The following is a 27031-nucleotide window of genomic DNA, read 5'->3' as shown; positions in this document are numbered from 1 at the left end:
TTTACTTGACTTTTTGTGTGTATGTGATTTTCTTATTTGTATAGAAAACATTTTCAGTGTTTGACTCTAAAGAGTAGGTGTAATTCACTCACACCTTTTCTGTAACAAACTTGCTTTGATTTGATTGAATTTGTCATTTTGATTGATCGATTGATTTGGAGTTTCATTTGGAAAACATATTTAAGAAATGGCAAGCACAGACAGATATTATTCGAAAATTAAAATATTCATCCAAATCGTTCACGAGTCTTCTCTTCACTTTTAACTGATGATGAAATATGTGGTATTTAATAGTGTGGGCCAGCCCGATTAGCCAACCATCCAAAATCGTCAGTATGTGAAGAGTTTGTAAATGAGACTCAATAATCAACTATCTAACAAGTTGGACATCTAAGAAGTGGTGCAGCATATTAATTTATGGTTGATAATCAAAGCACACAAGCAGAGGCTATTCTTTGTTATGCCTGCTTGAATCATTTGAACAGAAATAATAATAACATATCCCCTCCTGTGACAGTTGTGTGTGAGTTCAGTTCAGAGATCACTTACAATCAAACAATGACATTTGAAGTTCACTGATTTTTGTTTCTGTAAAACAGCACCAACTTCTTTTAATTCAACATTGGCTACCCAACACTATCTATATGGAGGGAGGATTATTATGATATAATTAATACAGATGGCGCTTTCCATTGGCAATCTTCTAATAACAAACTATCATTAGTCACAGCAATACATCCTTTGAATATTTCCAATATAATATTTCCTAGAATTTTTCTAATATTTTGTAATATATACACAAAATATAGTGTATAAGTTCATAGCATTCAAAATCCCCTTGACCTACGTTGAATTCATCCAATTACAAATTTACAGATGTAAGTACTTCATATTTACATTTGGAACTAACACTTGTGTGTTTTCTTCTGTAACTCCCCAGGATAGTGAACTACAATAATTTTGAATTAAACAAAAGGAAACACAGCTTCTTCTATCCTGGCAGGTCTCTGTATGATGATCAGACAGGTGGAAGATGTCAATTGTTTTCATTGTTCTTGTTCACCAGTCAAATTCTCAGATGTCTGTTCACTGTAAAGAAGACACAAATCCACTCTGGTGAGCTGCTCAACATTATGCAAAGTTTACACTGTAAGACTGGTCTCTTAATGTGTACATTTTTCGTGAATATGCAAATATTCCTTTTTTAACCTCTCCTACAGACTCAGGAGGTACACTGCACTCAAGTACTGTGTGGCAGCTCATCAGCCAATCAGCTTAACTCATTGTTTCATCATTATTTTGTGTTCTGGTTACTCTAGTGACAGCTAGTTATACCCTTGTCAGTTTTGGGTCGCCTGACAAAGAGCAAACAGCAGCGCCACAACTTGTTCACTCAACTGTACTATGAAGATGTGCCTGTACTCCATGTACTTCCTGCCCCTTTATGAACTTTTCTAATACCAGGGTTAGGGTTAGTATATATTATACATAATCACATATGAATGCTACATGTTATACTTACAGTATTGTGTAAAATGTGATGTTACCTTTTTATTGGAGGAGTTTGGAGACTTCGTCCCTGTGTGGATCATTTTGATCGTTGTAGCCCTGGTTGTTGATCCATGCAGTGATGTTGGTACGATCGTTATCCGTCATGACTCCCTTGGCTTTAAGCTGGTTGGACCACGTCTCTACCATCTTTAAACTGTGTTGCTGAAAACTGTCTTCAAAAACTTCAAGTCTGGTTTTACTCATGTGGTCGTTCTGAAAGTCTTTGAAGTTTTTGGTGTTATTCAACTTGTATCTAGGCATTGCTCCTAGGACCGTCAGTTTGAAAGTTCCCACAACATCATCTCTGCTCATGGCAGTAGCTAAGCATGTTCGGAAGTCCTTTGATTTTGTACTGGGAAACTCATAATGTATTTCTTTAGGCACATAAACAACTGGAAGTTCACGGCCATGATACTTTTCAACTTTAGGAATCAGATTGTTGTCCAGAGGAGATGACTTTGTTGCCACTTCAAGCATGGCTTCTGCTAATTTGCTGTTCTGGTTCAATTGTCTAGCTTCCAGTATGCTCTTCACTGGTGGCTGGTGATCTCCATTGATGAATTGTCCAATTCCAGTTCTGTTCTTGCTGTCACTCTTCCACTCTTTGTACCGTTTTATTTTACCAGTTTCTTGCTTAACAACTTCCTTTGTTTCTTTTATTAGTTGTCTTGGTCTCTTTTGGGGGGCAGCTCCTTCTGCCATGAACCAGTCCACTCCTCTGATTGATTGAGTCCACACTTTGCGCTTGACAAAAGACTCCCATTGGCCTGGGTATCTGCGGAGAGTGTCGGCCTCCACAGATCTCAGGCGTTGTGCTTCCGAAGCGATCTCTTCTTCACTGGCCTTTGGTTTCATGCCTCGTGCCATAGCATGAAACAGGCAGTTCTTGCCCTTGTTGTTTATGTTCACTGTCTGGTTGTTGATTTGCACATCATAATGTCCATCTGGGTATTGGTCACTCTTTGGTCTGTAGATCAGCCTCACAGTTCTACTGGCAGGTTTGGTGCTTGGGCTGAGCTCCTGCATTTTGGTAAGATTGCCCTGGCTATCCTCTGTTAGGATGACAACCTTGGTGCCAGTGGTTTCTGTCAGGACTCTGATATCGAGGACATCGCCCGCAGTCTTGGAGTTCATTATGTTTTCAGCATGTGACTCCGAATGTTTGCCAGCCTCTCCTGCAGGTTTATGTTTAGAATTCGTGTCAACTGGCATGTGTGCGATGTATCTGTTGTTCTGTCCAGCTCTGAGTAATTCTTCTGTTCTGTTACTCTGCAAGCCAGTTCGGACATAACTGCCAATGATGCCATTTACTTTCCTTTGAACATGAGAAGCAATGTGACTGGAGAACTTCTGGTGAAACACTTCGACCAAAGCATCAGCCACTAAAGCACTGATGGTGTCGGCTAAATCCTGCTTGAATTCTTTCAGCATCTCAGAGTCTGAATTAGACAGCTCATTACCCTTCACTTTCTGTGAAAAACCTTTTTCTTTTTTGAATTCATTCAGCTGTTCTTGAAGGTTTGAGAAAAACTTGCTGGTGAGGCTGAGTGCTGCAGCAATGGCGTCTGATGCCAGCGCCCCCATGTGCACAACTTGGATCGCTGTCAGAATTCCACGTGCTATTCCTTTAGTCTCTGCTTTAGCTCTGTTAATCACTGTGGTGAAGGATGTGTTAAGCTTGTTCTGCCAGGCAAGGTCTTCATAGAAAGGTTGTAAGGAAGTGTTGCTTAACTTTTTGAAGATGGCCAACAGGTTACCCCTTCTCTTCTCGTCCTTGAGGAGTTCATGCAGTTGTTTTTTATCCTCAAGATGTGAGAGGATGATGTCATCTACTAATGTAGACAAGGGCTCCTTTTCCATGTTGGATTTCACATCACCGGCTATTCCCCTTTTCACATCATTTTTGATGCTGTTTAGTATTTCTGTCAACATTTCCCCTTCTGCTTTCCCAAGTCCATAGGCAGTGATTTCCTCAACCATTTTTTTAGCAGTTTGTGTTACTGCATTCTTCATATTTGTGGTTGCGACGGAACTCAAACCCTCTTTAGCCTGACTAGAGAGAAACTTTGGCATTGATTTCAGTTGTTTGCCAAATGCCTTCATTGACATCTTACAAGCTTTGAAGCCCTTTGCGATCAGCTTTCCAACTCCAAACCCAATGAGAGAAACACCAATGGAAATGGCTTTTCCTATAGCCCATGCCTTCCAGCTGAATTCTCCTGTCACCATGGATTCAATGCCAGAGATGCAGTCTGATATTCCCTCTGTGATGAGTCCCATGCCGACTTGGGCAAATGTACCGAATGTAAGTGCAGTGAGCAATGCTCCTCCAACAATCTGTAAAATTCCAAGAAAGAATACCAGCAGACCTTCCCATGAGAATCGAGGCTTTTTTTTAACTGAAAAAACATATTGCAGACCTTTACAGTAGAGGTTTTCAGCTTCCACTTGGAGATCTTCACCACCATTAGACAACAGGGAAAACATTGGTGATTTATTGGCCATTGCATCTTCTCCTTCTTCTTTTATTTCTATCAGCTTTTGGATTGCCTCACTAATGTTTTGGTCGAAGTAATCCAACATGATGCACTTGTTTGTTAACTGTTTCTCGAGGCTGGCCAAGTCACTTTTGGCTGAGTTTGCAGAAGACATTTTTACCAACTGCAGACAGACCATTGATTCTTCCCTGAGATACTTGAGAGACTCCTGTGCCTTCAAAAGATCATCTGTGGCCTTAGTGAGGTAATCTGCTCTCTGCTGCTGTATAGTGCAGTATGCATGATTGTAAAAAGCTATTGCTGCCCAATTTTCATCCTGTTTCATGGCTATTTGAAAGAGGCTGGTGCTGACGTCCCATTTTTTGTCTTTCAGTGCGATATTTCCAAACTTGATGTAGTGATAAATGCTAGAACATGGTGAAGTCTGACTTTGACACTGATGTTTGGCCCATGACAAATCATCTTTCAAACTCTTTTGCAATTCATTTGTCTTCAACTGGTCAATTTCTTCTGCTTTCCCTTGCAACCAAATCCCCCAGAACTCATTCATGACAGCAACAACAGCTCTTTTCTGATCTTCATCTATACTCTGATGAATCTCCTGAAGAGTTTGGAGGTACTCTGAAAACAGATGCTCCCGCAGTTTCATCTCAGCAACATCATTCATCATGTGCTTTATCTTTTCTGCTGAAAGTCTGTCCCTGGTGCTCTTGGCTTCCTCCAGAGAAGACACTGTCCTGAAGGACGGCTGCAGGTGGTCAGTGGACATGATTATCTGAGCAGATCCAGGTTTACCTTTGCGTGCGGTTCGACCAAAAGCCTGGAGCTCGACTCTTGTGTTTTCAGAAAGGAAAGAGAGGATCACAAATAATCCTCCATTATTGTTCACCTGTTTGGACACTTTTATGTCGGTGCCACGGCCAGCGAGGTTTGTGGCAACAATGACATCACCAGGAAGCAGTTCTTTGTCTATCTTGCTCAAACTGTCTTTGTCATTGCGGCAGTAGAGAATGATTTTACCTGTGTAGCTGCTTTTGAGCTCTTCGTAGATCTCTTTGGCTTTGTTGATAGTTTCACAGATCACCAGAGAGGCTCTTCCACCTCTGTGTGAATTTGGTGAGATTTGAGTCACAACTGCTCTTTTTATTTCTGATTTCCACTCCTCAGCCGAAGTCTTCACAGTACCTTTGACCTCAAACAGCTTCTTCCTGTTGAATGTTGGCATTTTGCAGGAAGAAAGATTTGGATACAGGTCCTGCAAAAAGACGATGTCTGTTTTGCTGCCAAGTGTCCCTGTTGTTCCATATATTTTCCCATGGTACTTTTTGAAAAATGCGATGTTAGAAATGTAGTTCGTCACTGGTGACATTGTGCTCAGTTTGATCTGATGTTTAATCTCAACAAACTGCTGCAGTCCATCACCCCATTTCTTATTCACTTCTATGATACCAGTGGATTTGAAATCCACTGGACAGACATTGTCGTTTTCGACAACATAATCCCGTCCTTCCTTCAGTTGTAAAGCCAGAAAGGCATTCTGAACCCACGCTGACACTTTCTTCTCCACCAGATTCTTCAAGAATCCAGGAATGCTGATTTTGCCTTCACTGTTGGTACATGGGGTGTACTGAATCTTCTCTGAGATAATTTGTGCAATAGGCTTGATGAGAGTTTCTTCTGAATCATAGAGAGGACAACACAAGCCTTCCCCCAAGACAAGACATGTAAGCTCTGGGATGTCCTGGTTGTTGTACGGACTGCGCCTTTGAAGACGGAGCATTCCCTTGTCTTCCAAAGTGTAAACAGTAAACCCATAAGGGACATAGTCCTCAAGTTTTGGGAAAAAATCTACCACAGCATCCTGACTGACAGTTCTCAGTTTCCTAAGAAGTTCATCCTTTCCACTGTTGCAGATATCTTCTGTGAATCCTTCTGGCACACTGTTGGATTCTTCAGCGATACGTAAAATGTCCATTGGATCTTTAATGTCAGTTTCTTCTGTGTTCATTGAGTCAAAGATGGCCTTGAAGAATGAAGCAGGAGGACCACGGACAAACGTCTGCTGTCCTGCAGACAGGAAGCCATACTGGCTGACTTGGCTCCAGATCATGGCCAGAATAGTGTTCAGATGCTGCATGGAGACGATGGGGCTAGACAGGTAGGTCATCTGCACTCCCTGATCCAGCAGCAGTGAGTCCACTTCATCAATTATGATGCACTGATAGCTGCGATCAGGCCTCACGTCCTTCATCTCAAATGTCTGCCGAAGGTGATCTGCAGCAAAGGCCTCAATAGTACCATAGACCACGTCCTTCTGGTAGCAGTCCTTTCTGTCCTCATCTTTGGTTTTATTTGTGTTTGTGTCAGCTGTTATTCCAAAGAACTTGTAGAAGTTGATCCATTCTTCTGCATCTCTTTGACATAAGACAGAAGAGCTGGACACCACATCTACTTTCTCACCTCTAAGCACTCGCAGCGCTGCAAACATCGCTATGACACAAGACTTCCCTTCTCCAGTGCCCATTTCCAGCAGCTTCCCAGTGTCGGACAAGGCCAAGAGGCACCAGCTGATCATTTGAGTGTCTCTGGGCCACCACTTCCCTTGAGCCCTCTGCAGGTGTACAGCATTACATAAGACTGCCAGCAACTGTTGAAGGTCTTCTGTGTCCACACTGCAACTCTGTTTCTTTGCTCGGTGCACATCTGTGTGCTTTTTGATTTCACCGGTTTTGATCAGGTTTGTTACATGAGTCACTACACTGTATGATTTACTCAGTGTTTGTTCATCAATGTCATTCATCTGACGGATTTCATCAAACAGAGTCTCAATGCTTTTTGTCTTCTCATCTCTGAGGCTCTTCTCTAAATGCTGGATCAGATTTTCAGCTACAAATGAATCTAAGAGCGTAAGTAGAGATTGGTTGTTCTCATCTGTCCACTTGGAAGAAACCTGATATGTCGTCATCAAATGTAAAATCTTCCTGATGGAAATACAGCCTTCATCATGATGGTGGTCAGTTAATGCTCCGAGGAGGTTTAAGACCTCGACTGGTGACCAAAGTCTTTGTTCTCTGAGATTTGAAACCATCTGGAAGAGTTCTTTGGTTTGTTCTTTTGATACTTGGAATTTCTCCACACAGACAAATAACACCTCCAAACACCATTTTCCTGCAGGAGATGTCCTGTTTTCCTCACTGTCTGTTCCTTCAGTTACCACTCTGAGGAGAGTCTCAACAAAGGTCAGAATGAAGACCTCAGTAGAAGACAAAGCCTTTCCAGTGATCTTCTTTGAGATGGTGATGATTTTATTGTCAGTGTTTGTGTGTTTGCTGAGGTTTCTGTGGAGCACCTGAAAAAGAGCCTTAATGAACCTGCATCTCAGTTTCATATCTTCACTGTGAAATTTACCCAGGAGCCTTTGCAGGACCTCTGCAGCAAACACCAGGGAGTCACTGTCCTTGAGCCGTGAAAGTTTCAGATCAATGGAAGTACTGAGACTTTGTCCTTCAATGATGAATCCACGACCGAGCTGAGGGTTTCCTGTTTCCATCACCTCTACGCCGTGTTGAAAATAATTAGACACAAAATCATCCATGGTACCGTACACAATGTCTGCTTTATAGATGTCCCTGTATGATGCATCGGTTGTCTTGATGTTAGTGTTGACAGATATTCCAAGGTCCTTGTAGAAGTCGGACCACTCCTGAGTCCACTCCTCCGAGTGAATGTCAGAGCTCAGCACGATGCCCAGTTTGTTTCCCATGCAGACTTGTGTGGCAGAAAACATGGCTGTGACACACGGGTCTTCTTCCACACCGACCAGCTGAGGCGCTTCACTCTTCTGAGTCAGCACCAACGCAGACCACCGCAGCATCTTTTTCACTGTGGGCCACCAGCCTTTTGTGTCATAAACTGCTTTGCAAAGCTGAGACAGAGAGTTCTGTAAGTCATCTGCGTTCAAGGTTTCACATTCAAAGGACTTGTTCATTGATGGTGCATCTTTTGGTGCATTTTCTGAATATTGCAGGACACCAGTGGTAATGTTGCAGATCAAATCAATCACAAAATCATCCAAATCACATGACACTTTTAATTCTGCCAGATCTGCAGCCAGACTGCTCTCATCTTTCCTCCTGAGAGTCTTTTGGAGATCATGATGGAATCTCTCAGGGCCAGCAGAGTCTAGAGCCTGGACGAGAGAGAGTCCGGACTCATCCGTCCACTCTGGTGATAAGTCATACACTTGTATCAACTTGAGGACTTTAGTTATTGAAACATCCTCTGCATGTTTCTGTGACAGAACTTTGAGCAGAGTCACTGCCTCCGTTGGGGTCCATTGGTTGGTTTGCACCAGTCTGGGGATCATTTCAGTGGATTCTGAGTGGATTTCATTGAGATGTTTCAGTGTGGATAAGAGAAGCTTCAAGCACTGGATCTCCATCTTTAAAATGAACACAGTGGCTCTTCCAACTGTACTCTGCAGCGATGATGTGAGGGTGCCCAGGAAGTCTAAAAGAAAGAGTTGTTCAGTGGAAAGCTCGTCTTCGGCCCAATGCTTAGCGATGAGAACTGCATCAGAATCACTGCTGCCATATTCAGTGAAGGAGTGCATGAGGTTCAGATACAGGGCTTGAGTCAGCAGGAAACTCTCAGTAACATCATCTGCTGATTGGCTGATGGACTCCACCAGGAACTGCACATGATCAGAGATGTTTTGTAGGGAAACTCCCTGAGATATCTCCACAGAGAGAAGACACAGCTCTGTGATGAACACCTGAGTGTGCTGCAGAGTGCTGAGCGATGGACGAGCACTCATCCATTCATCAAACAGAAGTTTGTCCAGGACTGACAGGATGTTCCCCAGCTGATCAGCTGTCAGCCAAGTCAGACTGAGATCTGGAACTGGGATACTGCATCTCATAGAGAGGATTTCTAGAAGTTCATCAGTGTCACTGCCTGGTTCACAGTTCACCTCAAACTCATCCAGATGTGTTATCAGAACATCTCGTCTGGACCCAAGTTCTTCTGAAATGTCGCTGCACTGTTGTTTCTCCAGCTGCTCCTCAGCTCGCTGCTGCGATTCTCTCAGTCTTTGATTCAGTTCTTCTCTCCTCCTCTCCTCTTCTCTCCTCCTCTCCTCCTGTCTCCTCCTCTCCTCTTCTCTCCTCCTCTCCTCCTGTCTCCTCCTCTCCTCTTCTCTCATCCTCTCCTCCTGTCTCCTCCTCTCCTCTTCTCTCCTCCTCTCCTCCTGTCTCCTCCTCTCCTCTTCTCTCATCCTCTCCTCCTGTCTCCTCCTCTCCTCTTCTCTCCTCCTCTCCTCCTCTCTCCTCCTCTCCTCTTCTCTCCTCCTCTCCTCCTGTCTCCTCCTCTCCTCCTCCTGTCTCCTCATTTCCTCCTGATCCCTGGCTGGTTTATTGAAGCAGTATTCACACTCGTACATATAGTCTTCAACCCTACTGTTCACTGGTCTGTAGTATTCACCTCCATTGAACACATGCACATGCCGCCCATGCATATGAGTTTGGTATAAATTATCGAAGGAATGACATGGTGGCAGGACTTTACTACACTTGCAGCATCTCAGGCGGTCGCCCATGTTACTTTCTGATGGTACATTCCCCATTTTTGATGCTTTTTATTCAGCAGTTAAGTGATGATTTTTGTGCTTAACATGTGTTTTCCTGAAAGATAAAAAAAATATATAACTTTAGTGGAACTCCTGCCTCTTTGATAATTGTTGAAGAGAAGAGTTGTTTGCTAACAAATAATACTACAGGTTCCCTCTGTATAGCTCACCTGGTAGAGCGTGACCATATGTTAAGGCTGAGTCTTCACCACAGCAGCCTGAGTTGGATTCCCGTCTGGGGCCATTTGCTGGATGTCATCCAATCTCTCTCTCTCTCCAGCTGTCATCATCTAATAAACCAGAAATATCAAAAATATCTTTAAAAAAAAAAGAAAAAACTGCAACAATGGAAAATAACCCTAACCCTAAGTGAGGATACAGACTCCTATATGAGTTATTTACTTCATTTTTTGTTCTAATCTGTCATTGGCCAAAACACCTAAACTGATGCTTCAATGGAGGTTGTCGTCCTCGACCAATCAACAGCCACAATACAATTTTACATTGCTGCTCCCCCGTATGTTCGAAGGACTCAAAATAACAGTTTGATCTACATTTAGGTCTAATGATCATTTTATTTTCCCGTGTTTATCCCCAGACTATAAAATAAAGCCTCTTAGGCCTATACTGTAAACCCAACATGGAGTCTGCCATTTTGAAATTTAGAGCCTTTCCAGGGGTCATACTTCAACAGACTCGTAGGAAATTGAACTGATCCAGCTCAAGTTTTGTCAGCCTATACAACAGACTTGACCAATGAAAAGTTATCACAAGCCTTTGCATACATTGCATGGCGTGGCCATGGCAAGGTGTTGAATTTGCATGTTTTGTCAAGAAACAGGAAGTTGATGTAACTGGAGTGTTCATGGTTGACTCTTTCCCAAACTTCATATACGTTTTAGTGTGTTGTTTTCCTTGTGTATACCTGCCTCTCGTTCCTTAAAATGGAAAAAATGGACATTTGAAACATTTCCTGCAGCAGCTTGCAAATAAACCAAAGAAAAGGGTTATGCTTTTGTACCAGAGAACAGGGTACAGGATATTTTGTGACCCTTTCTGTAAAAAGCAGAGTGAAATGATTATGAAAAGGCAGTATGGCTACTCACAACATGCTTCAATTCAAGTCCTAATGTGGAGTATAAAATCGAATTATTCCAACAATCAAAGACAAAGCCAAGGAAACCCATTAATGTGTTTCACACCAGAATAAGACCGCTATGTGGACAAGTCCAATATCAAATTATACTCAAACTGCACATCATCACGTCTTGGAAGCAGAGCACTGACAGACCCAGACATGACTCTCATATACCTTTTGGATCTCACCTGAGTGTTTGACACTTCAGATGTTCATCTCTCTGACATGGAGAACAATCCCATGGGACAGGCTGCAGTTATGTCCAGAACAAGACACACAAACCACCACCGTGGCAATAAGGCCAAACGGCCAGCAAGATGAGTTCCACGCTGCGCATGTGGCAAATCCAATCATTTTCTCACTCGGTTCAACAGAAAAGCTAAATAAAGCCAGAATGACCAGAAAATGAAGCTAACAGTTAAAAGATGGCAAGGCCCATCTGGAGCCGCCTCTTTCATGTGTTCTCTGCTGACATCAGGCAACATTTCATGTTGTTGAAGGACACTTTGGTCCATTACTGGGCCACAAGACTGCATCTGCACTGTAGGCAGTGAGTGAGGCTGAAGATAGGGAGATTAAAATTTGACCAACAATCTTATTTGTCTTAACAACAACAGACACCCCATACACTGAATCTCAGTGCAGGAAACCGCCAACTGGTAATCACACATGAATCACAACACATATATCTCAACACTTTGACACATGTTGGACTGAGGACACACAGGAGACTCGTCCTCTTGACATCAAAGGTTTTCTAACATACAACCAAAAATATACTCGGTATAAAAACTATGATTCAGATACTGTAGTGATGACATACAAAACATTTTTATCTATTCTCTCTAAAATTAACTAAATACATTTTATTTGGTTTATTTTACAGTTTATTTATTGTCTTTCCTTGTCAGGCTAAATAATCTTGTTGGTGGATTATCCAGTAGTATGTGCAATAAAACTAAACAAAAACAATGGTAAGTAAAGAGCAGGGTAGCATAGCAGGCTACTACAAACATAATACCCAACCATGAGGAAACCACATAAGCCACATTACAACGAAATGAAAGCTTTGCCAAAAATAGTCACAGCATGACATACATGCTTTCAGTGCCTCTTGTGTGAGCACATGCATTTTTTTATAAACACTGAGGTCATAGAGCCAGCAGACCTAGGGGTTAGAGCCTATACTGAATCAATTACAGGTCATTTATCAAGGAAGCAGCAATAATATGTATTGCTGCAAGATGATAAATGAGACTGAAATAAAGTTTTCATCCTCTGGCATACTTCCTGTATCTGCTTGGGTGCAGATGCTTTTCTGCTTGCTCTGGCTTCTGCTTGCCTTTTTTCCACTGTTATTCTTTTTCTGCACTGAGAGATTACAGGCAGCGACTCCTGGATATTTAGAAACCACTGGGAGTATAATTAATTGTAGATAAAGTAGGCTGCTGCCTTATTTTAACATTTTTTCGGAACTCTTCAGTACTTTCTGAACGAGGCCTAAGAAGTAGCACAAACCTGTTAGAAGCTAAAGGTAACTAGCATCAAAATGCCTCCCTTTACCATGGACGACTTTCAGCAGATCATTAAAAAAAATTGCTGTGCTGGAAACCAAGGTCCACAAGATAGAATTAAACGTGGAAGTGAATGGACTATGTGGGAACGAAACTACTCTTCCATGGAATCAGAACAGCAGACAAGAGCCTGCTAACACACGGCTAATTAGCCCCAACAATGCTATGATGAAACAGGAGTACTGTGGACTGGATAATAAACCCAGGAATATTCTTCCTTGCTGGAACACTTTTGGCGCAAAGCCTAAAGATAAATCGTTTCCCTTGGAATTGGGCGAACGAGTAACAGGCAGAGCCCAGCGCCCTGAGACTTGTGATGCGACTGGTTGGCCTGCACTATCATCTAAAAGAAGTTCCTCCTCAACCCCCGTACCAAGGAGGAAACAGCCGTGGACAGCAGCGAAAACAAAAAGTAAGAGCAAACCTACCCAAATAACAAAAATACATCTGAAGAACAGATTTGCTCCACTTTCACAAGTCCTCGCAAGCTCTCCATCTCACAACCTGAAAAACAATTTACCCTCAAAGAACAAGGAAAAATATGAGACCAAATCTATACGTAAAGGGCAACAGAGAGAGCTAATGACTGACACTGATTGTGGGTGATGTAGGTAAACAGCTTTTGCAGCAAGAAGAACGCCTAAGTACTCTGTTTTACCAACAATATGGTCTGGAAAGAATTCTGGACATTGTTGCTGAACATCCAACAGCAAAATCTCTCATTTTTTCACACCGGGACCTGTGATGTTGTGAAGCAACAATCTGAGGTATTGAAGCAAGACTTTATTGATCTGTTGAGCAAAACCAAATCTCTCAATACTGTGGTGTTTGTCAGAGGCCCTCTACCGACTGTCCAAAGAGGTGATGACAGATTCAGCAGGTTGTGGATGTTGAACAGATGGCTCAAAGCTGCATGAGCCGCTCAATCAGTGAACTTTATTGACAATTTCAAGATTTTCTGGGAACGCAGACACCTCTTTAAGGCAGATGGATTTTGCCTTAACAAGTCAGGAGTAAGGCTGTTAACCTCCAACATATTTTACTCTGCATCACACATCAGTTCCTCCTGCCAAGGACAACAAGCGAGACAAACCAAAACAACGGATAAGACAGCCCTATGGAGGAGAACTACTACTGCCTAGATAAGCTTTGAACAGAGAAGACAGCTGTGCCAGGAGGAGGAGTCTTCATCGCCGCCATCTTTACCCCCCAAAGAGGAGTGCCCTCCGGTCTCAACAGGAGGAAACTTCCACTCTCCGCCACCCCGAACCCCACCCAACTCTCCGCCCTCTCCAGTAAGCCTCTGCCCCTCCTCCCCCCTCCTGGATTTCACGGACGAGATGAAAAAGTTTGTCAGTGCTGGAATCAAACTCACACCACGTCCAAATCCCATATTCTCTCCCCTAAATCTCCCTCACCGCCCAGCCCCCATCCCACCACCACGCTTGAAACAGTCACCGAAATGTCATCGCGCCCCTCCACCTCCTCAGAATCATCCTCTATCTCCACAGTCTGAGAACAGCAGAGGACATTGTGTCCATGTAGACAATACAACTAACTCTAACTGATACGTGCCGGGTCCAGGCTACGAAGATGATAACATTAATGTTTTCCCCCCAGAAAAGCCGGGGCCCCTTGGAGTTCAGGTAGCCTCCTCAATTCCTGTGTTTACAGGTAATAGAAAAATGGTGAATTTGCTGAGAAACTGGAAGTGCCTAAATGAATCTGCCAATCTATGAAAGTGGATTCCTCGTAAGCTACAAACTGTCGCAAAAAACTGCACAGTTGGTTTTGACTCTATAAATTTAGCTCTATTAAACATCATATCTCTGGCAGGAAAATCTTTTTTAATAGATGATTTTAACATCTAACACAATCTTAATTTTATGTTTTTAACTGAAACCTGATTAGACCAAGATAACAGTGCAGCTGTTCACATTGGATCAAGCCCTCCAAACTTCTCTTTCATAAGTGAGACTAGAAAGCATAAAAAAGGAGGAGGTGTTAGTATTCTGTTTAATAAGTTACTCAAATGCAAGCAAATGTTTTATGGCAATTTTACTTCTTTTGAATATGTGGCTCTTCAGTTAAACTCATCTTCTCGGGCTGTATTTCTAAACATCTACAGGCCACCTAAATACTGTACGGATTTTTTTGATGACATTGTTGAGTTACTGTCTCTTATCTGCACTGACTTTGATTGTGTGTTAATTGGTGGTGACTTTAACGTCCATGTCGACAAACCTGAGGACAGATGGACTAAAGAACTGTGTTGTGTCCTTGATAACTTTGGACTCACTCAGCATGTGACAGCCCACACACAACAGGGGCCACATCCTAGACTTGGTTATCTCCAAGGGTCTGAACATTTCTAAGGTTCTGGTATCTGATGTTGCTCTCTCTGATCATTACTGTGTTTTCTTTGAGAGTGATATTTCTGTGTACACAAATGTTCAAACTGAGGTCGTCTCAAAACGCTAGATCACTGAAAACACCAGTGACATATTCATTGAGGCTTTCTCTTCCACACCTCCCCTCTCCAGGTTCTCTGTCAACGACCTTGTAGTTCACTTCAGTTCTAAAGTTACAAATGTTATTGATGCCATTGCATCCACTAAAGTGAAGGTGGTCTCTGGTAAGAAAAAATCTCCTTGGAGAAATGCCTCGCTGGTCAAGATGGAAAAAAAGGAATGCTGAAAAGCAGAGCGCAGGTGGCGAAAAACAAGTCTCCAGGTTCATTTTGACATTTATAAAGAGAGGCTTTACATTTTTAATTTAGAACTGAAAAAGTCAAGGCAGTCCTTCTTTTCAGACATTATCACCAAAAACAATAATAATGCACGTGCCCTATTTGCTACTGTCGACAGGCTAACAAACCCTCCTGTGCCAGTAGCCTCTGAACATCTATCTAATAAATCTAATCTAATAAATCTAAATCTAATAAATACTATGTCATATTGTAAATACCAATTTCATATTGTAGATATTATGTATATACCAGTTAAATTCTATTTCTTATGTCTTATTATATTGTTTATTTTTTACTTTTATTGCTGTTTAAGTGTGATACTGTCCTTTGGCTGTTGTGACAAAGAAATTTCCCCATTTGCGGGACAAATAAAGGAATTCTGATTCTGATTCTGATTCTGATACCAGGGCCTGTAATAAATTTGCATCCTTCTTCACTGACAAAATTCAGAAAATTAGACAAGCGGTCAGTGCCACCGTACCAGGTAAAGGAGGTGTTTATCCATGTGTCCACCTCAAACCAACTCTAACACCATGACACAATTTGATCCAATCAATGACAAAAACCTGCAAGAGATAATACAACATTTGAAATCTTCCTCCTGCTGCCTTGATATTTTACCAGCAGGGTTCTTCAAAAAAGTTTCAGACTGCATGACTTCAGATCTGCTACAGATTGTCAACATGTCTCTTCTCTCAGGTGTCTTCCCCCAAGCCATGAAAACTGCAGTTATTAAACCACTCCTGAAGAGGAACAATCTAGACAATCCAGCCAGTCAAACGATAGCATGGTGTTACACCATTCCTGTTCCGCTCCCGGACCGTGGTCGGGAAGCACAGGGGAGATGATTTCCTCCAGGGCCGAAGTTTCTGCCTACCTTCGGGGTGAACCCCCTTTCACGTGTTAAGCTGGTGGGGAAATAATACCAGGGAGCTTTGCTGTATCTTGAGGAGCCGTCGCCTTTATTCAGCCAAACTGCAGCCTGTGTTGAACACTTAATTGCTGTCGCTGCTGCTGCTACTCCTTTCACTTCTCCTTCCTCTCCCATTCATTCACTGTCCGCACGTAAGCACGCTCCCTCACTATCGCTCGCCCACTCACACCTTACGCACCTTGTATATGTTCAACTGTTTGGAAATAGTTAGGGTTAGGACACTTAATTGTTCAGAGAAGACTGTGGACATGGCTGTTTTATTTTTTTGTTTGTTTAGTTGTGAACTTGAATGTCATCTTCTGTGAAGAAGACTGCAGTTACAAAAGAGAAACTAGATGGCAGGTTATTATTTTGTTTCCAATTGACTGAAGATAAAAGTTATTGTTACATTATGTTGTTAATAAATGTTTTAAATTTGACAATGTAGTGTGGTACATTGCGAACAAAGATCAGATATTATATTGCATAAAAGTCTAGTCTAAAAATGGCAGCAACCTGTGCTTAAAAAAAAATAAATGTAAAAATCGAGAATCGAATCGAATCGTGACCTTAGAATCGAAAATGTAATCGAATCGAGGATTTGGAGAATTGTGACACCCCTAGTCAACACGTTACCAACATGAGAGGCTGTTGTATGAAAACCTGTCTTTGACTATAAGCCAAAACAAAATATTCATCCTTCATATAATTTTCACTGCTAGAGATCTGATTTTTAGCTACTGATCATTTTTGCCATGGTTTTCATTTTATTTTGTATTTATTTTATTCATAATTCATTCATTCATTCATTTAGCCTGATTAAGAGAGAGAATAAAAAAACTTGTTTCACATCTGAAAGCTTAGTAGCATAATTATCTATTGAAAGAAATATCTCTGTTTAACATGTATAAACTATACACATTGTTTTGGTTATTTATAAATGTTTTTGTTAGATGAACCACTTTTAATTTGAAGGCGACCTGTGTCTGTTTCCAGCTTTCCACTTTGTGTGTTTTCTGTCTTTGTGTCTGGTCCGTTGAAACGAATGGTGTTTAATTATTTAATGCGACAATGACAAATTGTTGAACAAGCTCATATGTGTCAAAATACAATTATAATAGCGGGTTAGTTAGGGTTAAAGTAGGACAATGACATTAGGAAATATCCCCTAAACTGGCATATTTCACTATACAACTTAAACAGCTGCAAATTAAGTATACTTAATTTTCAATTTACCAAGTACTACATTTTCTGTGTGGTTACAGTAAATACCATCTCAGCTGATGAATCACAACGTTGTCCTTCGTCTCAGAGACGTCTTCAGTGTCCGTGATGACTTCTGTCCAGAGTGTCACAGGTTCCCCAGCACTCGATGATCCGTCCTTACTTCTCTAAAACCTCTGTTCTTATACCTTCTCTGCCATCTCTATATGGACATATATGGACATCTTAGTCGACCAGGAGGATCAACAGATGGCTGATGAACTTTGACAAAATGTTAGATGATTAACACAATCAGTACTAAAACTGTTTTTGCGGATCTGTTAACTTTCATTTTGATGATGGTGCTTCCTGATTTCTGTTCCATGTGTCATTTGGACCTGTTGGGTTCTTTCCATCAGCATTTTCATTTCCTCACACACTTCTCAGTCACACGCTCATTAAACTCACTTATACATAATGACAAGATGATTATTACCAAGTTTGTTTTCTGAATAACTAATACTTTTAATGATCTCGTCACAGATCCTCAACAGGTCAGCTGATCGTTTTTAACTTGATGTAACTTGTTCTCAAGCATGAAGAAGCAGGATTGATCAATCAAGACTTTAATTTACTCACTGTAACTTTGTGAGACAAGTTTCCTGATTGTGGTTGGTTGTCAGGAGTGATGCCGTTTATTATGTTGTGAATAAAATGATACTTGTGTGTTTAAAAATCATTGTTCTGCTGAGAAGAACAGGTCGGTGGCATTATTCTACATTTCTACTGTTCAACTGGGTGTTTGTCAGGCTGCAGCTGTGGTACCACTCTGGTGTTGAATGTCACTTTCACCAAAAGCCGGTCTTAGACCTGGAGAATGTGCGCCAAACACACTTCATTTTCAAAATTTTTAGCACAGCAGAAGTGTGTGAGGAAATGAAAATGCTGATGGAAAGAACCCAACAGGTTCAAACGACATATGGAACAGAAATCAGGGAGCACCATCATCAAAACACTGCAACACACACACCTCCACAAAATCACATGATCAGTGGTTAAAGGAATAGTTCACTCTAGAACAAAATTCAGTCATTATCGACTCACCCTCATGTTGATGAGAAGTCCGGTGTAGTTTCTTATTCCTCAAAGATCAGCTGGAGACCCGCGGCGGTACCCTCCTGCAGCGAAAATCCATAGAACAGGCATAAATGGTGTCCGAGAGGAAAAGGTCCATAAAACTACACAAAAACTTTGTAATATTCCTCCATACTGCTCGTCCCCTGCAATCCAAGTGTCCTGAAGTGGTGACATCCAGAGTTTACTCGAAACAACGTCAATTAGTACATTTTTCTAGCCTAAACAGTCACTATACTATATTTGCCGGGAAGCATGCGAGTCTGCCTCACAGCCATTTGCACTACGGAAGCCGCGCCAGACAAGATCAACAGAACTCACGATAGATACACACCGGTATTTACATCCAGCTGTGAGCGACCGAGCGACACACAAACACAAGAGGGATCTGCCTGCACTAGTGATTTGAAACTTTGAAACTCACAGCTGGATGTGAGGGAGACTCGCGTGCCTCCAGGCAGATAAAGTATAGTGACTGTTTAGGCTAGAAAAATGTACTAAATGACGTCGTTTGGAGTAAACTCTGGATGTCGCCACTTCAGGACACTTGGATTGCAGCGGACGAGCAGTATGGAGGAATATTACAAAGTTTGTGTAGTTTTATGGACCTTTTCCTCTCGGACACCATTAACGCCCGTTATATGGATTTTTTCTGCAGGAGGGAAGCACCGCGGGTCTCCAGCTACACTTCGAGGAATAAGAAACTAAACCGGACTTCTCATCAGCATGAGGGTGAGTCGATAATGACTGAATTTCATTCTAGAGTGAACTATTCCTTTAACCAACTTAAGTGTGTTCAACATTACTTCTAAATAAAATTTTGTGAGAACTACATACAAATCTCATTAAATGTATTTAATTTGATAAGTTGAAATATTCAATCAGTTTTGATTAAGCAGCGTTCTCGGGTCAGAGCTGCAGCCTAGCCGTCAGACATCAGTGAGATCTGTGCTCGATTATCTGTCTGGTTTCTTTTGCTCTTCACTTCCTGAGTTAGTGTGGAAAAATGGACAAAACATGATGTCACACTGAGTTCGACCTTTGACCTGTTGGATTTAAAAAAGTTGTCACATCGGTTCATTCTGTTCTCCTTATAAACATAATGGCTCCATCAAAACATCGATCCGTTTCCATATCCGATCATCTTTACATCAGAACACGACTGAATATCAAATACAGAAAACAAAGACCTTTATTTTGAAATTACAAACAGGCTTCCTGTTCAGGTATTTACAGCTCAAAGACATAAAACAAGATTTATATAAAAAAAAACAACAAAACAGTCTTTCTGCGTCCATGTAGTCCATGTTAGTAAACTCCCAGAATGCTTTGCATTCAGAAAGGTGTGGTGGGTGGAGTTTCTGACAGTTTCCTGTTGACTTGCCGTCATCACTCCGAGGTGTCACCGTCTTTCTGTTTCTTCTTTTTCTTCTTCTTTTTGGCACTTTCAACAACCTGCAGGAGACAAACTTCATTTAATATTTCACATATTTAATTTTCTGACTGAAGGAAACTGATTATTAAACTTAAATAACCCAGTCGATTAGATACATTGTTGATCAGAGCTGAAACTACAATCTGTTAAACATTAATCCGCTGTTCAATAAATAAATCGGCTTTAGTGTCGAACTGATTCTTTGGTCTCATTCAGTTTCTTTATAAACAGGAAGCTTTTCATTGTGAGGTCACACGATCAAGCTGTGAAAATGTTTTACTGCGACTGAACCACAGCTGCTGTGTTTAATGTAAACAACAAATTATCTTAAATATTCAAGTTTCATGAAGAGTTACGAAATCCAACTTCCTGTGGTTTTGGCCTTTTGTCCAAACGTTTCAGGTCACTGTCAACTTTTGTAAAAGTCCTTCAGGCTGAACATAAAAAACTTTTCAGTGTTTATGTCTAGACGGACAAATGTTTAGTGTTTGTAGCATCACTGGTGTGTCCACACACGTCCGGAACAAGTTTGTCTTTTATTAAAAGGAGACATGGCATAGAAGTCTGACATTTTGGAGAAATGTACCTCTTTCATTTATATATTTGGACTCTTTAGTTGCCGAGTGGGTTAATTAAGTTTTCATGCGACGCCCCCCTCCCAGGAGAACGTGTGCCTCTGTCCCCAATGGCAACCGTCCAAATACACACAGATTTGCGGCTTTTGCACTTAATTACAGTTAGCTAGTTAGCTGAGGAGTTAGGACCCTGCGTCAACCGCAGATAATCAAAATGCAGTGATTTAGAAATCCCTTCACACCTTTAAGCTTGTGTTTAGACTCACTTTGTTTTGCATAAATTCTCCATTTTCCACAAGGCACACTAAATGTCACTGTAGTCCAGCTCTGGCAGGGAACTGGCGGGTTTTAACGGCTAATACCGCTGTCTGTGTACAACTACTCCATGAGCCTTTAATTGTCCCCCGTGGACAAATAAAGTATTTTGAATTGAAGTTCATGTTAATTGAAAAACAAAATCAAGTTTCTCATAAGCTTCCATACAGACTGCTGGACGTTACATTAACACTTCTGACCTTCAGTCCGAGTCAAACTCACCTCTGTCTCAGGCTCCACCCCCACCTCCTCTGGCTCTGCCCCGACATCTTCAGGCTCCGCCTCCTCCAGTTTTGCTCTCTTCTCTTTCTTCTTCTTCTTCTTCTCTTTCTTTGCGTCCTCTGCAGACGGCGTGCTGGGCGTCGTCGTTGCGTCGCCGTCACTGTCCGTCGCCTCCCTCTTCCTCTGCGGAGCACAAAGGTCAGAAATCTGTTACCGACATCAGGCAGGTCCACTCTGATTGGCCAGCAGCCTCCGTCAGCCAGTAATGCAGGTGAAAATCTTTAAACGTTTAGTTTTGTCAGCAGGTTCAATACAAGCATCACATCTGATTCAGCAGATTGATGACCTGTCACACCCCCAACAGGCGAGTATTGAGCAACAATACAGACTGATACCAGGTTTAATAAACAGGTCAGGTGAGTTTACCTTTGTTGAAGCGTCACATGACTCCGTCGTCTTGGAGACGCTGTCAAACAAAAACAGATTTTAATGAAGGTTTTACAGACGTTTGATCTCAATTAAACAGGTAAAGCAGTGATGTCACCACTGTGTGTCATCACTGTTTTCAGGTGAGCTACACTTCAGCAAACAGCTGAGTGAAGAAGCTCACAGCTGAAAGTTTCTGTAGCAGACTGACTCCCTGAGAGAGCACGTCAGCTGGACCAGGGATAACTGTCTGCACACACACACGCACACACCTGACTGTAACCCGCTGTAAACACCTGTATATGTGCCCCGCCCCCTCAGGTGAGCTGTACCTGTAGTCAACGTATTGGTTCTTCCAGTCGTCCGGCGTGCTGCCGTTTGGTTTCCCGTGTTTGTCAAGGAGTCCTTTCTGAATCATCATCTTCTTCTGACTCGCCTGAACAAACAAACAAACTCGTTACTGATCAATAAAATTAACTTTATTCAACATCAGTGCTCACAGAAGAGGCTGTGATCATGTTCATTGAGCAAAAGGGATCAATAACGTCAGGCGTACCTTCGGTCCCAGGCCCCACTTCCGGGGATATGTGTCTCTCTCCATGATGACCCTCTTGATCTTCGCCACGACGCCGTGATCACACGTGGAGATGACGGCGGTGGTCATCAGAGCGACAGCTGGACGAGGACGAGTCATTGATTCATTAATGTCCGATACTTGATTAACTTAATTATTGATCTGACTGGGTGATGAGTGAAGCCATCAGACAAGGGTGATAGATGAACAGGTCATCACAGCTCAGAGAGCTACTGACACACTCAAATCATCATGTGGCTTCACCTGGATGGACACACACAGCTCACCTGTGCAGATAGCCTCGCCTTTCGTTGTTATGACGACGATGTCCTGGTTCAGCTCAATGCCGTCTTCGTACCTGAGCACACCTGGCAGCATGATCTTTGCTCCGTAGCAGATGGCGTTCACCTGGAGACACAGTTGAGTCAGTCAGGTGTGTTTGGATTGTAAGGGTCACCTGATGAGCAATCAGTGATGAAGACTCACCGCGCTGTCCTTCATCACTAGACGTTTGTGAGACACCAGCAGCTTCTCCAGCGGGAAGATGACTCTCCGCAGGTACGACTCGTCTTTGTTGTGATCAAACTGCCACTGAGCGTCCAGGACGTCGTGCATCGTCACCATGTGGTCCTAACAAACAAAATGTACTGATGTCAGAGCGATGTCATGCCGACGTCAGTGATATCATGCCGACGTCAGTGATGTCGGCAGCGTTGAGTCCACAGTGTACAGATGATGTAATCTGTGTCTCTGCTGCAGTTTCCTGTTTCAAAGTTTAATTATCAGACCTGCATGGAGCAGCAGGCCTGAACTCAACACTTTGAGTATGACATCATAGTGAGGTCACAGCCTCTAACCAATGAGGTCAGACACTGAACAAGAAGTGAAGCTGACCTTCTCCCCCAGCACTCCAGACCGGACTCTCCTCAGTTCCTGCATCTGACCTCCAACCCCGAGCATCAGGCCCAGATGGACGCACAGAGTCCGGATGTAAGTTCCTGCTTCACAGCTCACCCAGAAGATTCCTGCAACACAACCATGCAACGTCACAACCACGCGACACTGACAAACCATGACCTCGCTGCAAAAACAAAACCTGAACCCTTAAAAATGTGTCCACTTGAAATTAGTTTAGATTCTATAAAGTTAAGTTATTGATTAGTTCTCATAATTTAACATTTTAAACAGCTGATTGTAACCATATTGACGACTGAACGATCAGTTTGAGTGAAACATTTCTGGTGGAAGCATTAATGATAATCCGTTGCAGATCAATGCTCTTACCCAGCCTCCTCTCAGGGTCGTATTCGATCAGTTTGCTCTCGTAGATTGTTCGGACTCTCAGCTGACGTTTCACGGCGGCGATCAGTGGCGGTCGCTGGAACAGAGCGCCGGTCAGCGTCTCCAGTGCCTGCAGACATAAACTGAGTTAGAGAGGTTCACAAGAAGCCGGTTTGCTCACCTGATCACTTGTAATCAATAACTTTTGTTAAACGGGTCTTTTAAACTGACCTCCTGCAGCTCGTTAATGTTGACTGAATTGAAAAAGACAACTAAACTCTTGTTTATAGAAACTCTCCAATCAATCAAGCATATCAATGAGTCATGCAGGAGGAAGTTGTCAGACGTACCCGAGCCAGAGTGTGTTCGCTCTCTATCGCATTGTGCAGCCGAACGATCCCCACATACTCTTTACCTGCAACACACACAGAGAGTAGTGAGGGGGGGCCGCTGGGTTTTATTGTGTTTACACACCTGCCAGCCGAGTGGAGACAGATTAATCAAACAAATCAGGACATCTTATTCTGACAGTAACAGGAAGTGCTTCTCGTACCGGCGCTCTGCTGGGACTTGACCAGTCGCGTGGCTCGATCCACACAGACTATCAAACATCCCGTGACCTTTGGGTCGAGTGTCCCGCTGTGACCCGTTTTCTCCACCCGCAGGATCCTCCTGATCCATGCCACGACCTCGTGAGACGATGGGTTGGCCGGTTTGTCCAGGTTGATAAAGCCCGTCCTGCGAGGAAAAAGGAAGTAAAATAATCAACATTTCTGATACCATTCAGAGAGTCCAGGGTGGTGTTAGCATGTTAGCATAGCATTCATCTGGGGGTACCCAACATAATCCTGGATGCTATTAGCATATTAGCATAGCATCGTACCTGACATAGTCCTGGATGTTTCTCTTCAGAGGGTTGCTGCCACATGGTAGCGGAGTGTAATGCGCTGTCCGGATGTTTAGTTTATCAAAATTCTGTGGGAAACAAAATGAAACAGACTTTTTGGGTGTCTGGTTGCAGTTTTTTCACATCATTCATGATGGGGAAACAGGAAGTCACAGCTCTTATTTTGGTAGTGTTACAATATAACGTTCCGTTTGACTGCAGTTCATTGATCAAACAGCATAATTAACCAGCTAAGTTTTCAGAGTGATGAGACAATTTTCAGTGTGAAATGTATCTGCTGGATGTTTGATTATTAACTTTCTCAGTTCCAAGAAACTAAATATAAACAAACACTGAATGTTGACAAACACAACTGTTTAATTACTAATTAATGATGTCAACATTTAAATTAATTTTCCCTTTAAAGTCTCAGCATCAAGTGATCAGAACAGGAAATCGTCTTGGCGGTTGTCGGGTCGAGTCCTTCTCTCTGTGCAGTTTTGGGTCACTGTCCGGCAAAACGCCGGCGCAACACCAGCACCGCGACGGAGAGGCCCCGCCCCCAGAACGGGAGCAGAGGCAGAGACTGCGACGAGATGGCCGCTCAGCGAATGGATAAACTGGTTCATCACGTCACACGCCGAGACTCAAAGTAATAGATTTCCTCTGAATGTCTACGGTCAATAATGCATTAATAAAAGTTTGACTTCTGGTCTGTTGGTCTGGAACAGTGAGCCGTAGATCTGTTCTGAATGAACACTCACTGCATTAAAAAACATGGCCGCCTCTAAATAATTTACTGCAGTAAAGCCGCTCACTTTAGGTAGTTTTCTATGGAACACTCAGTTTTTATTATGATTCTTTGGCCTTTGTTTGGCTGTATTGACAGGAAACGGGGGTGGGCACATGCAACAAAGGGTCCAGGCCAGACTCGAGGTTCAGCTTCTCGTGAACGTCCATGTTGAAATTAAAATCATACTTCTTTACAGTTATAGTTTTCAGATGACTCCATATGACAAAATCAATCTTCAGGCAGAAGCATAACAGACAGCTCAGCTCTCGGACCAAACCCCCGACCCGTTCACTGCAGGTGAACTCAGGCGTTTTACCTTCAGCAGCAGAGGCCATTGTGATGTGTCCAGGGAAGCAACTTTTGACTCTGGTTTGATGAAGAAGTCTCCGCTCTGTTGGATCTCCTGTTGAGCAAATTAAAACATTTAATTTCCATTTTGAAGAAAAAGATAAAAATCAGCTGTTTAAACTTGGTGACACTCACCCCGACGTCTTCTTCACTGACTTTCTTCACCTTCTTCTTCTTCTTCGCTGATGCTGCTGAAACACGTGCAAACTAATTAATCATTAATAAACAGTCAGTGTCGTCAGATAAATTGGCGCTTCACAAATAAAGATTGAGATAAATTATATTTTCCTGCTCCAGTTATTTTATCAAGATATAAGTAATTAATCGTTTAACATGTGTTTTATCTCAGTCTTTAAAGTTGATTCATGAGATTTCTCTAAACACTGTTACTGAGGTTCATCCGTTTCTTTATAGTTTGTAAATTATTGAAGTTAATCCGAGTTTCAGATTATTAAAGAGGGGAGAGGAGCAGACCACGTGGCCGCTCCCTCAGCACGTGTTAGTTAGCATCAGGCTAGCATACAGAGCTAACAGGCCTGTGTAAACTGATAAAACAGCCCATAATCCATCAGCATGTTCCGCACACGGCAGAGCAGCTGAGATCGATACAGGACACTGATCAGATTGTAATCAATAAGTGGAGTTGAACTGAAGTGTTACAGACTCGGTGTGGCTGAAGTCACGCGCTCTAACGTTCAGTTTAATAGTGAAATCCGCTGATCGGAGTCAGATTTCTCTGATCGATCACTGATCACAAATAGATGTTGATGAAACGCTGAACCGGGTGAGTCGTTGAATGTGAGCCGCCACATGTGCGCGGCCTCCGGCTGAAGCCTCCAGCAGCCCGCTGATCGCTGCTCACTAACAGCAGCAACACAGCCCGAACTAACAAACACACGCATGGGATTCAAACTGCAGACTAACAACCCGCACTGAGCTCTGGACACTCTGAATACACATTTTATATTTAAACTAGTTTTTTCTCAGTGCAGTTCGCTGTTTCATGCAGACGGAACGTGTCGAGGAGTTGAAGCGCAGCAGTAACAAAATCAGTTTGTTTCACTTTAAAACTTTCATCAACAACTTTTCATTTAAATTAAATATTCACATTTTAAAAGTTCACATGTTTCAGTGAACGTGCAGCGCACTCACCCTCTGTGTCCGCCATCTTGATCTGAAAGACTGAGAGCACACGCCGCGACTTTCTACTTCCGTTTCCTCCTCCTTCTTCTTCTACGGTGCACCCGGCAGGACGGAGGCCCACAGCTATCACACTGCCCCCACAGGTGGTAACACGTACTGTCACACCTGTGACGTCAGTCAGTTTGCCTTCGGTGTGACGTCACGTCAGTGATCCTGAGGAACTTTATTAACATTAAACTTGATCAGAAATCAGATAATTTCACTGGGCTGTAATCTGACGTGTAAACTATAACTACTGACACAATCCAGCTGAACTCACTGATGTTTAACTGTCGTGATAATAAATCTTCATTATTTATAACAAAGTTCAGTGCAAACTCATAATGCTGGTGAACACAAACAATCAGACCGCATTAAAGGACTTTTATTTTGAAATGAAAACAAACTTTTGATTTAAACTGAATTAGTCCAAAACATCACAAACAAAATTAAACTTTATAAAGTTAAAGCTGCATCACTGAATTATTTTCACTTCAGCTGTGATTGTTTTTGAAAAACACATTCAGAGGATCATAAATTAAAACATTTAATAAAATAACGTATTTATAGTAGAAGTTTATGAGCTAATTACCAAAACATTAAAGAAT

General features: G+C 42.4%; 2 protein-coding genes across 3 annotated transcripts; both read right to left on the bottom strand.

The window, feature by feature from the left end:
* Positions 1–4245: 4245 nt before the first annotated feature.
* On the bottom strand, positions 4246–8970 carry LOC311274110 (uncharacterized protein; the record flags this gene model as incomplete). The annotated part of the gene is given in 2 exon segments (XM_084381526.1): positions 4246–4475; positions 4477–8970. Coding segments are annotated over 2 exon segments (4551 nt in total). The 3' UTR covers positions 4246–4418.
* A 10590-nt stretch (positions 8971–19560) lies between these two features.
* dkc1 (dyskeratosis congenita 1, dyskerin) lies at positions 19561–26441 on the bottom strand. 2 transcript variants are annotated; one of them, XM_084381691.1, is made up of 15 exons: positions 26394–26441; positions 25377–25429; positions 25210–25296; positions 24098–24189; positions 23768–23952; positions 23565–23629; positions 23218–23344; positions 22828–22958; positions 22420–22563; positions 22221–22341; positions 21916–22034; positions 21692–21795; positions 21360–21399; positions 20934–21116; positions 19561–19841 (listed from the first exon to the last, which is right to left on the bottom strand). In XM_084381691.1, exons 1-15 carry the CDS (start codon positions 26407–26409, stop codon positions 19776–19778), a joined length of 1533 nt encoding a protein of 510 aa, XP_084237817.1. In that variant the 5' UTR covers positions 26410–26441; the 3' UTR covers positions 19561–19775. The 2 variants fall into 2 exon arrangements, with proteins under 2 accessions (XP_084237817.1, XP_084237816.1); XM_084381690.1 differs by having other exon boundaries at positions 25377–25432; positions 26394–26439.
* Between the last annotated feature and the right edge of the window lie 590 nt (positions 26442–27031).

The sequence above is a fragment of the Pagrus pagrus genome (assembly GCF_965226575.1).
Source record: "Pagrus pagrus genome assembly, chromosome: 18".
NCBI classification, from domain to species: domain Eukaryota; kingdom Metazoa; phylum Chordata; class Actinopteri; order Spariformes; family Sparidae; genus Pagrus; species Pagrus pagrus.
This window is presented reverse-complemented; position numbering and strand designations above follow the sequence as displayed.